The sequence below is a fragment of the Corylus avellana genome, chromosome 8, assembly GCF_965113065.1.
Source record: "Corylus avellana chromosome 8, dhCorAvel1.hap1.2, whole genome shotgun sequence".
NCBI classification, from domain to species: Eukaryota; Viridiplantae; Streptophyta; class Magnoliopsida; order Fagales; family Betulaceae; genus Corylus; species Corylus avellana.
Genome location: NC_142497.1, coordinates 23558259 through 23571081, shown reverse-complemented (window position 1 = coordinate 23571081; position 12823 = coordinate 23558259). Strand labels below are relative to the sequence as shown.

The 12823-nt window shown below is 34.1% G+C and overlaps 1 protein-coding gene across 1 annotated transcript; it reads right to left on the bottom strand.

Annotated features, from left to right (window-relative positions):
* Positions 1–1257: 1257 nt before the first annotated feature.
* LOC148584296 (putative LRR receptor-like serine/threonine-protein kinase At1g06840) lies at positions 1258–10054 on the bottom strand. The gene is made up of 20 exons (XM_088518867.1): positions 9868–10054; positions 9489–9639; positions 8626–8697; positions 8382–8453; positions 8029–8172; positions 7854–7928; positions 7688–7759; positions 7439–7513; positions 7017–7085; positions 6828–6896; positions 6599–6670; positions 6334–6420; positions 6180–6248; positions 5463–5977; positions 4666–4824; positions 3249–3532; positions 2650–2701; positions 2208–2455; positions 1903–2037; positions 1258–1726 (listed from the first exon to the last, which is right to left on the bottom strand). Exons 1-20 carry the CDS (start codon positions 9974–9976, stop codon positions 1382–1384), a joined length of 2874 nt encoding a protein of 957 aa, XP_088374993.1. The 5' UTR covers positions 9977–10054; the 3' UTR covers positions 1258–1381.
* Between the last annotated feature and the right edge of the window lie 2769 nt (positions 10055–12823).

Here is a 12823-nt window from a genome sequence, read left to right as displayed (position 1 = left end):
CGACATTATTGATTATCCATAAATATAATCAAAGTCTTCCACGTTATCCATCCATAATCCTTTGCTAGACTTAGTCCTAGTGCTGGATCTTGTTTCTTCCCCTTCCTGTTGTTGTTGGTTGTAGGCAAATGCACAGTAATAAAAAAAGATTGCCATTTAGTAAATATATATATTCAACTTCCTGTGTGGGAAAGAGAAATGACATGTACTTTATTCCCATTTTATTGGGTTAATGTCACTCTTTTTTTTCTTTTTAATAATGTTGTATGCTAGACAAACATTTCACAAATATTTTATTTTATAGGCTATAGCCATGAATAAACCATTTTGTTTTTTGTTTTTTTAAATATTCAATGGTTATTATACATTGTCATGTTAGTTTTGTGTGATATTTTAGTGGTATGTAACATTCTATTCTTTTTTTTTTCTTTTGTAACAAGGTTGTTCTAAGAACTGATAAGCATTGTCATATTAATCAATGAGATGGAGGTGTAGTATATAACATTACTCCTAGTAAGATGGAGGTGTATTATAAGCACTCTCGTAATAATGATTCTCTCATTATTAGCTTCTCATTAGAAATTGAAAATAGACATGCATGTAACATATCCCACAAAAGTGCTAGCGGAGCATTACATGGTATTATTAGGTTATTTTGATATTATTTATAACCAAAAAAAAATGCACTAGCTATTCACTATTACTCTAAAAAGATCAGTTAGTCTTGAGCACTACTCATCCAATGTATGAATAACTTTTTGAAGTGTCGAAAGATAAATATTCAGATAATTCAAAAGAGAGATGATTTTTTACAGAAATGTTATATACCATATTTTTATTTCACAAGTATTCCAAAATGTTTACATGGCAATCCCATCCAACCATTGAATTTTTTTATTTTTTTATTTTTTTATTTATTTTTTTATTATTATTATTTTTTTTAACAAAGATTGATCTAAGAGTTAATTAGAATTGTCACATATGCATTGTAGCATTACTCATTTTTTACGATAACTGATCCAATGATTGATTGATTGAGACTGTCATATCAGCGATGTGAAATAATACTACTCTAAATCGATAACCAAATTTGGCCAGCGATGATCCTAACTCCCAAGGCTGACACCTATAAGGAAACCAATAACAAGCAACGCTATCAAATCAATAATTCCCGTCTACTTTAAAGTACAATCTTAATTTTTATAGCAAGACTGTCATAATCTACTGTTATAACTATAAAGGCTACACACAAAAAAAAAAGCGTAACAAATGAGAGTGAGAGATTATACACAAAATCATAAACCAAGATCATAAGGAAAAATTTCTCAGTTCAAAGTTTCCAAGAAACAGCAAAATCAACCAATTATAGCCGAATGTGTTTCTATCTAGGCGTGATGGTTGGGACAACTCCACTATCAAGGTTGCTGCCTGATAAATCCATCGACACATAAGGATGCTTCACATTGGAGGATGATGATGGCGGAGTCATATCCTTTACAACATCGGCGACCATGGGATCTGCCTTTCTGATGTCAGAATCGGGCATCATAACCCATATATTTTCAAGTTCTCGGACCACCTCCGCCATTGAAGGCCGTGCATCTGTCTTATCTTGGCAACACTTGAGGGCCAAACTCAAGAATTTCACCACACAGTCAGAAGGATAAGAACCCATTCGCCCATCAATAATCCCAAAGATCATACCAGATTGATGCGCAACATTAACCTGAAATGGATGACAAAATTTCAGCCAATCTATAAAGAATATATGAATAATATGACAAAGTGATCTTAAAATGTTATAAAGATATTGGCTGCATGCAAAGAGTTCCTATTTTGGCTCATCTTAATGGGAGGCGAGCTCCTGCTGAATTCAAGGCAAACAGGTCCATGAGGTTTTACCTCTCTAACAATGTTTTTGCCATGTGAGATTGGTTGCATCCCAGTGAGGAGTTCTAGAAATACAACACCAAGACTATAAACATCACTTTTGTCGGTCAATTGATGAGTTAAGAAGTATTCCGGATCTAGGTAACCCTGCAAGGTTAACATAAAGAATTACATCAGTTACTTGCATCTCCTACAACATACTGTTAGGTCCATTTCATGGAGTCCGAGTTTCATTTCTTTTATTTTAAAAATAGAAAGAAAAAAAAAATTGTATACATATATATTCTTGTAGGCAATATCAGGTATAAGAGTCTTACAGGAGTCCCCTTCACAACAGTTGACACATGAGCAGGCACAACCCCTTCAATAGGAACTGGGGCAAGTCGTGAAAGTCCAAAATCAGCAACTTTTGCCGTATAGTTAGAGTCCAATAATATGTTGCTAGCCTTGATATCTCGATGAAATATCGGAGGATTAGCTTCTGTATGTAAGTAGTGGATGCCCTTAGCTGATCCCAGGGAAATTCCCAATCTCATATCAAAACTCATAGGTTCTTTAGACTTGGCTGTATTATTGCATACATAAATCACCAGTACACTCATTAGAAAGGAATGTAGAAATTGGGGAAGGAAGTGTACTGTTGAAAAGTATAGATCACAGTTTTTTATTTGCATTCATATGCAATGAAGAACACTCAGAAAAAAAATCTACAGTGAGATCAATAAAAGGAAAAACTTAAAGGATTAGTAGAAGGTGTACCAGAAAGCTGATCCCTTAGAGTACCATTTGGCATAAACTCATAAACCAACATCTGCACGCACAACGTTACTCACATGAAGCTTTTCTCAAGCAAAATTTTCAAGATAAAAGTCGGCAATAAAAGAGCAAGAAAAACAGATCCTTGGCATGAAAGTCAAATTATTTTGCAGGAGAAAAGAACTGCTCATAAAAATAAATTAAAAAAAAAAAATGAAATGAAGAACTGTATTCTCCCAAGTTCATTGTGAAAGGAGGCATTTAAGTTTTTATGCAATTTTAGAATCAAATAATCCTTAATTTATGAAGAACTATATGCTTTTTCATTATTAATAAACCAATCTGCGCCTCATATGTAATGTCTTTAGATTGAGTTTGATTTCTTCTATTGCTCGCTATTATTCAAAGCAGATATACATATGTGGTATTACATCTGCAATTTTCTTGCTCTTACAGCATTCATAATCTTTGGTCTTTATGGAAGCAACTTCCTAAGTTGATAGGAACCATCTCTTCATCTATTAAGCAATAAGATTGATGAATAATCCAATCTTCTATTTATTTTCCTTTTCCATATATTGAATTAGGATAAGAAAAAGCACCTGTTCACCTTCTTCATCACAATATCCAATCAAAGACACTAGGTTTCGATGATGTAACCTTGACAACAGTTCTATCTCTGTTAAGAACTCCTTTTCACCTTGTAAGGATCCCTCTTGTGCACGTTTTATAGCCACAACTGTACCATCAGCCAGAATGCCTTTATAAACCTTTCCATACCCTCCTTGGCCAACCTGAGTGGAGATGTTAAAATTGTTTGTAGCAAGAGCCATTTCTCCATAAGTGAAACCTTTCACACCATCAATTTTCATTGAGGCCCTAGACACTGCATATTAGGTCCAATGTTAATAATGAAAGGCATAGTGATAAATGTTACATATAAAGATGATGTGCGTATGTTTTTAAAAATAAGCAATGCCATTATGCTGTCTATCTTCCCATTCATACTTCCAAATTTTGAGATATTTCAGGTAGAAACGCTTAATCATTGTACAAAATAATATAAAGCATTCAGACATCTTTTGTTTTTGACTGTTAAAGTGTTGATTAAATTATTAAATTTACCTCTTCCTATTAGTTTAAGCTTTTGGGACAAATGGTGATTTAACATGCTATTAGAGCCAAAGGTCTTAGAACTGAACCTTGACTCTGTCAAATCACCCTCAGTTAAATTAAATATTTCACGTGTTGGGCATCACCTATTAAAAGAGAGTTTGAGCTCATACATGAGAGAGAATGTTAAAGTGTTGATTAAATGATTAAATTTACCTATTCCTATCAGTTTAAGCTTTTGGACAAATGGTAATTTAACGTTGACCAATAACTAAAAACTAAAACATTAAAATCTATAGCGATATCATGATCAAGACACTCAATTAGCTAAGAGAGCTTGAAGCCCAGAAGACATTTGGCCAAGCTTCACTTACGATTTGGATGGCTGAGCTTGTTCAGAGATTGTAGGCTGAATTTAGGTTTAAAATGAGCTCAAGATGTGCTCAAGTCAGTTGAATTTAGCCTAGTTCAAATACTTCTAATATATATGTATAGATTATCAGAATATTTTATTTTATATGTGTGTGCATATATATGCATATATATAGCATCCTATAAGTCAACAATGTTAACATAGTGGATAACTGGTTGTTCTTCAACTTAGAGATGGGTTGTGCTAATATGCAACCCAAGTCTTATGGAACTTTTCATTGAACTTTCTCATCTTTCAATGACATTTTCATGCACAGGCCTGTCATACTTGGCTGAAACTAGCCCAACAGCATTAGCTCAGATAGGGCTGAGATATTGACCATTTGGGGCCACTTGAGGCCTTTGTACCTCGGGCTGAGCTTGTCCCGATCAACAGGCCTAATCAGAATATAGAATAGAAACAATTACAAGCACCGTGAAAAATCATGACACATCTCTCTAAATGTCTTAAAATCATAAACATAAGATACTCACAACGACGTCTTTTCGAAATCGCATGGTGCTTCCTAGTATGCTTTCTCAGTATCAGAAGAGAAACAATTGCAGACAATGTAACTGCACCTGCAATGGTCCCCAATATTATGCCAGCCAATGCACCTTTACTTAAAGTAGACCCAGGAGATTTGGCAACCACTGTGACATTATTGAAAAGTATGAGCATACATAAAATCAAAACAATCAACAATATCCATCTCATATATGAATACATGCAAGAAAGCAAGATATAACTGAGGCATAGTTCATCTATGTGCAGGATCAAGTCATAAGTGCCATATGGTTTGAATTTGAAGTTGCCTTCTTGGTCAATATAAAACACAACTTAATATTCCAGAAAATTAAAAATCATCTTGAACTGAGCATTGCGGTCATTCACTTGTGAGCTGGATCATGGTAGTGCAACTGTATCTGTTATACCACTTAACATAGCATCACTGAACTTCCTAGATCAACCCTATCTTCAACAATTATTTGGCAGCACAAGAAAAGGCTAACTCCGTTTAAATGTTCCATGCACAGACACATGCCACTTGTTACTCAGGGTGACAAGAAAAGGCAAGCTTTATACACACACAAACACCAGTATGCACACCACAATAACAGAGAATAATGCCACATGCCTAAGTTTATGTATCAAGTATAAAGGATTTCAAGGTATACAGTAAAAAAATTAGAGATAAAAGTTGTAGATTCTTCAACTGGTAAATAAGCATTAATTCTAACTTCAACAAAGCTCTGTCGCAAACTACATCAGATAAGGTTTCGAGACAAACCATCTATATAAACGGATGATAGAGTGAAGCTTATAAGTTCGTAAGGTCCAAATAGGTCATTATCAGGAAAACTCCATGTTGTGAATTTGTCCATGATTCGCCGAACCTCACTCTGATTGAATTTAAATGAATTGTTGGTATTAACTACATCATATCCTGGAAAGAGCTTAAAGAACATTCCCAGTCGAGGTCCACTTTCCCATGCAAATGTATCAAGGTACAGCTGATAAGGTATTATCTCAAGGCTAGATGTCATGTACTGCTCAAACGTATTTACGTACGGACGAAAATCTGAGAATCCAGGACTTTTCAATCGATATCCAACAAGCAGAGGGGCAACACATAAACAACCTCGAGGAGATGTAGGGGAATTTTCATAAGGGGGTGGGCATTCTGTACAGTTCAAAGTGCCATTTGTTGGTCCCTGACCGTTATATCGATCCTCACTTTCAGATCCACAAAACCGGGTTTGGTTGGCTGGGTTGGTGTTTGAGCAGAAGGGGTTCCCTTGAAGCCTAGAAATAAACAATGAAAACGTGTGACCTTATCATTATATCAATGTGCTATGTCTGTTACACCTCACAAACTAAAATTGAAAAGAGCACGTCCAGACTTTTACCAAGTAGTCACATTATTTTGAAGATGCAATCCATTACACTTGAAGTTCTATAAGAAAAATTGGAACATATAAATTGGGGAGCAAGTATAGAACCAAACCAGACAGAGACATTCTGAGGTAGATCAGTGCTGCCTGTAATATTCAAGAAATCATTATTCTGCAATTCCCTGCAATATCAAAGTGCCACAAACCAAAGCTTAGAAGAATGAAAGCCTTGCACAAAAAAAAGAGTTATTGTCAACCCAGTCTTACACTATAAGGCTTTCCGTCGAGTTCAAAGCCTTATTTTGCCAAATGGTGGAGGGAATGGAGCCATTCAATGAATTGTTCGCAATTGACCTGCAATGGAGAATAATTTACCAAATAAAGCCAATGTATAGTATTAACCGTTTAAGACAGTGGTCGATATTAACTAGTCATTGGAAACTTGAAGTTAGATAAATTTGAAGCAATTTACAGTAGCATTGAACCCTGGAAATATAACACAAAATGATGAAAGAGTATGTGGGAGACTCACAGTATCTGAAGACGAGAAAGACTTGAAAAGTTGGCGGGAATTGGTCCACTAAGATTGTTGTTGGATAAATAGCTGAGCATATTATTCAAATAGTAGATTTCAAAATTCAAGGGAAGTGCTGATGTAAATTATCTTTGAAAACGAGAGACGTCCTTAAAAGTTTAAATAAAATACAAAAATAAATAAATAAATGAAGATGACATGTCATTCAGGAGATGGAGAATCTTACATAGCCATGATATTCTCAGCAAGCCTATTCGCAGGTATGGATCCATTTAGCTGATTTGAACTGAGGTCTCTGAAATTTATACAAAGTAAAATATTTATAAAAAAAAAGTATGCGTACCTAGCGAAATTGTCTTTGAAAAAATAAAGAGAAATTTCTTTATAAAAAGGAAAACAAAATACAGCAACTTACAAATAATAAAGGTTTGGTATTTGGCTCAAATCAGGAATTGGTCCTTGCAAGTTGCAGTTCCTAAGGCTCCTGACAAAGTCAACCAAAACACAAATATTCAATCTTCACATGGACATGTGAATACGCGTACTTCTTGGCTGCCATCTCACGACTCACAAGGATATAAAGCTTCTAGGAACATGAAAGGTTTGTGATAGCTGATTAAGATAGCATTGCCTCTTTAAGACTCGAACAGATTACATTAAGTGATGTGAAATATTACATTAAGATAGCATTGCCTCTTCCTTTTCAATTGATATTTGACCAATTTATACGTTGTTCTTGACAATATAGCATCTTCTGTCATTACTTCAAGGCTAGCAACTTGCTCTGCCTTTACGTTGAAACCTAGCAACAGAAATTGAATAATAATATGCACTTACAACTTCAGCAACTTAGACATCTTGCTATAAGAAGTTGGAATTGAAGTCCCATCAAAGTTATTGTTATCAAGTTGACTGCAAAACAAAGATACTGAACGCATTAAGAAAGTTGACAAAAAAGTAATTAAGTAAAATTTTAAAATCATAACCTAGTTCAAGTTGAGAAGCTAAGAAAAAAGACTATAAAGGTAACAGTATTTATGTGATAAACATATATGTATTTAGGTTATAGGAAAGAAGAACACATACAGTATCCGTAAATTTGGCATTTTGGAGAACTTTGATGGAAGGTGCCCTGATAAGTTGTTATTATCAACAAGGCTGTAGGTGCAGAATTGAGGATGATCACTGATTCACAGATTGTACTGACAGATAACTCATTATAAAATATGAATATGACTAATTACCAACTTACAGGTGAACAAGTATTGGTAATTTGGATAGTTCTGGCGGAATTTGCCCACTAATTGAATTGTTGTTCATGTGATTGCTCACAAGGGGCAAAAGAAAGAAAAAAAAGAAAGAGAAATAGTAGCATTAGTAATCTTAGAACTAATTTTAGAGAATATAGCATCGGAAAAAACACTCACAAGTGCTTCGCTTTGTTCAAGTTTGAAAATGATATCGGTATCGATCCTGATATGCGATTCTCGTCAATTTGTATTCTGTCCAAGTTTGAGAGGGAACCGAGCTCTTCAGGTAAGGGACCTGTTAATTGGTTTCCATTCAAAAGCCTGAAAACATGGGCATATCATATTAAAAAACAAAGTATTCAGAACGCTACCAAACATATAAAGCAAATTAGTCTCTTACATTATTTAGAAATCAAAAGTTTGAATGAAAATGCATGAAGTAGTAGCATATTTGTACTTCATAATGATATCTCATGTGATAACAATACTGAGTAGCAAACCTATCCAGGAAAAAGAGCTGATCAACTTACAAGAGTTCCAAAGACGAAATATTGCCTATCTCCTTTGGTATACTCCCACTTATGTTGTTCCACATAAAATCCCTTTAATGGAGTAAAATGAAAAACATATCAGTGGGATGAGTAAACCAAATGCCAATGTGGGGTGGAGAATAACAATCTTTCAAAAGATTGAGGAAATAGTGATCCAAAAACTTCAATTCAGATAAAGATGTTGGCAGCACAAAAAGTAGCTTTCAGGTATGCTTTTCCTTACAATATTTTCATATACGATAAGCGGCCAAGCTCTGGTGATAAACTTCCTGACAAATTCATTTTTAGTAGTTGCCTGCAGAAAAGAGGTCCATAGGAAAATTATTAAAGCACCCAATGTGAGTTCTTCATGGAAGTGCCCACATGCGATTGATACCCAAGTTTTATTAAAGTTTCATAGTCTTATATCTGAACTATGGACTAGCATAAATCTTATATAATGCTAGGCATGAGATGATGATTGAGGCTGTAGGCAATAAATTATATGATAAAGCATTACAAATTAATTTTCTGGACACAAGAAAAGATCACAAATATATATGTTTTCAAATTGATTTAAGACATGTTGGTGGTCTTCTCTAGCGAAATTCAGAAACATGTGGCTGATGGACCTTATCCTAATGAAATGAATATAGGCACCATTGTTTTTAATCTTAAATGAATACAGAATAAAGGAAATCTGTTCCCTAGCACAACTAATATGAGCCGTTTAGAAGTGGAATACAGAAACCAGATATACCATAAGATTGTGTAACAGACTATTCGGCTATTTATTGTTCTTATTACTTATTAGACTACAGCTTAAGGGGCTAACGCACTTCACTATACATATCATCATGCAAGGGTACAAAAAACATAGAAAAATGCTATTTAGTAAACTCTCAGGACTATACAAGTGGGCAGTTATTAACCGTTACTAACCGCTAACGGCTAACTATATGGCAGTCATGTGTGAGTCTACTAAATAGCATTGCTCTAAAACATAAAGAAAGAAAAATTATTATAAATTAAAGGAAGTGTGCAACATTATTCATGCTGATTGTGCTACCCAATAGAAACAAAAATCACCAAAGGTTAAAATCATACAATCGTTCAACATGTAGATGTCCATCATCTGATGGCGTATTGAAGCACACAACCCCTGTCCAATTTGACGTACATGGATCTCCCTGATTCCAATTAGTCAGATTCTTATTGGGGTCTATCAAACTTCTCTGAATGGCTTGCAATGCCGTTACTGCAAAATAATACAAATGTTAACCATCATGAACATCCCAGTAGAGGGAAGTGAATATTTGAATTTACTACAAAACCACTTGTTATAGGATTCATGAATAAATAAAACAGGTCTCCGTGTGCTGCGTGTGACCCCTAAACAAGCATCCCCTCGAGAATATGGTTGCCAAAAGAAGCTTGTGAATCATCAAAAAATAATTAAAAAGAGGGCAAACTGAATCAAAATCACCTTCTCTAGGGTGGGTAATGGAAGGCTGTGCTAGGATAGGTAGTGAAGACCACCAGCACAACCATGAAACAATAAATACTCCATACATCCAAGCTCTTGACTGATACATCCCAATAACGCAAAGAACGTCAGAAGTCTCAAAGTTTTCGGAGTACCCAACACTGGTAATTGTTCTAGTATCCGAGTAATCGACCTGATAACAGGAAATAACTATCAGAAGTTACACAATTGAATTCCAAAGCAACCCAATTGATCTGAAGAAAAAGAAATGCTAGCTTATAACAATTTGTAAATAAAATGAATGATCAAAGAATTCAAATCAAGTAGAGCAAATAAACTCCAACTACGAGCGAATCATGCAAACCAACCAAACTGCGAGCAAACCATGGAAATTAAGGTTGACAGGAAAGAAAAAGGGAGAAATCGTTGGTACTTAGTAGGGAGACGATTGAATAGTTGAAATTGTATTAGAATGATCGAAGCTTACACTACACTAGGGTTAAATATTAAGTTTGAAATTTAGTACCTTGGGGAGGGTGCTGTCTTTCTGAGCATGACTCCGTCACGGCCACTCACGAATTTGTGGTTGATGAAGATGAGAGCCATCTTTTTCACCCCCAGTGGATGAAAATAATGGAAATATATGATCAAACAAAGAATCGTCAGCAACTTTGAAACGATCTCGGTATATAAATTTAATGTAGTTCTATCTATTTTCAGAGAAAATTATTTTAAATCCTCGACTGGACTTGTGGGCTAGTAGGTGTTTGATTTTCTGGGAAGGTGGTTGGCTGCAATGTAGAAAAATGTCAAATGTTTTGACGCAATGGGATCGTACTTTAATGAACGCCACAAGCATTTGGATACCGAGTCTGAGATTCGCCATTGAAGTGCCTTTCTTGATTCTTCCTTCCTTTCGGTCATCCATCACAAGATGTATTTGTTTGTTTGTTTTTTTACTATTCAAAACATATTTTCATAAGTGGGACCAATGTTTGTTTGTTTGTTTTACTATTCAAAACATATTTTCTCTATTCTTAAGTTGTCCGTTTATATAGAAAATAAAAATCAAAATCAAAAGTGTGTTCAACAGTCATAAGCACGTGAAAAGAAAATAAAATAAAAAAATGCCGCACGTTCAAACAGATGTATATGTTTGTTGGTTTGTTTTTTACTATTCAAAACATATATACACGAAACTTATTCATTAGTGGGACCAATGTACCTCTTTCCTCTTTCTCTATTCTTAAGTTGTCCGTTTATATAGAAAATAAATAAATAATAAAAAAAAAAGTGTGTTCAATAGTCATAAGCACGTGAAAAGAAAATTAAGGTCCTTTCGATTTAGGATATCTGTTTATCTTACTTACATTAGCAGCATTAGGTTGATATTTCCTACTTTTATGTCGAATTTGTGTTGCGTCAAATATGAACTTTAATAGCTAATTTTATATTAAATCCGTGTTTAATTAGACATAGAGAGTTGTCACATCAACTCATCAGATAGTCTTAAATTCAGCCTTCATCGTCAATGTGGGAATTAGTAGCTAATTGGCCGAATTACTCACACCACAAGAAAAGATTGAAAAGAAGGATCTCCAGCAACGGAGAGATGAAGTACATGCAAGTCTCAACAGCCGTACGTATTCCTTCTCACACGACATTATTGATTATCCATAAATATAATCAAAGTCTTCCACGTTATCCATCCATAATCCTTTGCTAGACTTAGTCCTAGTGCTGGATCTTGTTTTTTCCCCTTCCTGTAGTTGTTGGATGTAGGAAAATGCACAGTAATCGAAAAAGATTGCCATTTAGTAAATATATTCAACTTCCTGTGCGGGAAAGAGAAATGACATGAACTTTATTCCCATTTTATTGGGTTAATGTCACTCATTAATTTTTTATTTTTATTTTTATTTTTTTAATAATGTTATATGGTACACAAACATTTCACAAATATTTGATTTTATAGGCTATAGCCATGAATCAACCATTTTGTTTTTTGTTTTTTTAAATATTCAATGGTTATTAGACATTGTCATGTTAGTTTTGTGTGATATTTTAGTGGTATGTAACATTTTATTCTTTTTTAACAAGGTTGTTCTAAAAACTGATAAGCACTGTCATATTAATCAATGAGATGGAAATGTAGTATATAACATTACTCCTAGTGAGATGGAGGTGTATTATAAGCACTCTCATAATAATGGTTCTCTCATTATTAGCTTCTCATTAGAAATTGAAAATAGACATGCATGTAACATATTCCACAAAAGTGCTAGCGGAGCATCACATGGTATTATTAGGTTATTTTGATATTATTTATAACCCCAAAAACTGCACAAGCTATCCACTATTACTCTAAAAAGATCAATTACTCTTGAACACTACTCATCCAATGTATGAATAACTTTTTGAAGTGTCGAAAGATAAATATTCAGATAATTCAAAAGAAAGATGATTTTTTACAGAAATGTTATATACCATATTTTTATTCTACAAGTATTCCAAAATGTTTACATGGCAACCCCATCCAACCATTGAATTTTTTTTTTTTTTTTTTTTTTTTTTTTAACAAAGATTGATCTAAAAGTTAATTAGAATGATCACATATGCATTGTAGAATTACTCATTTTTTACGACAACTGATCCAATGATTGATTGATTGAGACTGTCATATCAGTGATGTGAAATAATACTACTCCAAATCAATAACCAAATTTGGCCAGGGATGATCCTAACTCCCAAGGCTGACATCTATAAGGAAACCAATAACAAGCAATGCTATCAAATCAATAATTCCTGTCTACTTTAAAGTACAATCTTAATTTTTATAGCAACACTGTTATTCTACAAGTATTCCAAAATGTTTACATGGCAACCCCATCCAACCATTGAATTTTTTTATTTTATTTTTTTATTATTTTTAACAAAGATTGATCTAAAAGTTAAT

Coding starts and splice junctions, on each gene's coding strand:
- LOC148584296 (XM_088518867.1), bottom strand. CDS start 9,976: ATGTATCAGTCAAGAGCTTGGATGTATGGAGTATTTATTGTTTCATGG. Junction 8,454..8,625: donor TTATCGTATATGAAAATATT/GTAAGGAAAAGC, acceptor ACTCCATTAAAG/GGATTTTATGTGGAACAACA. Junction 6,249..6,333: donor TCGACGGAAAGCCTTATAGT/GTAAGACTGGGT, acceptor TTGATATTGCAG/GGAATTGCAGAATAATGATT.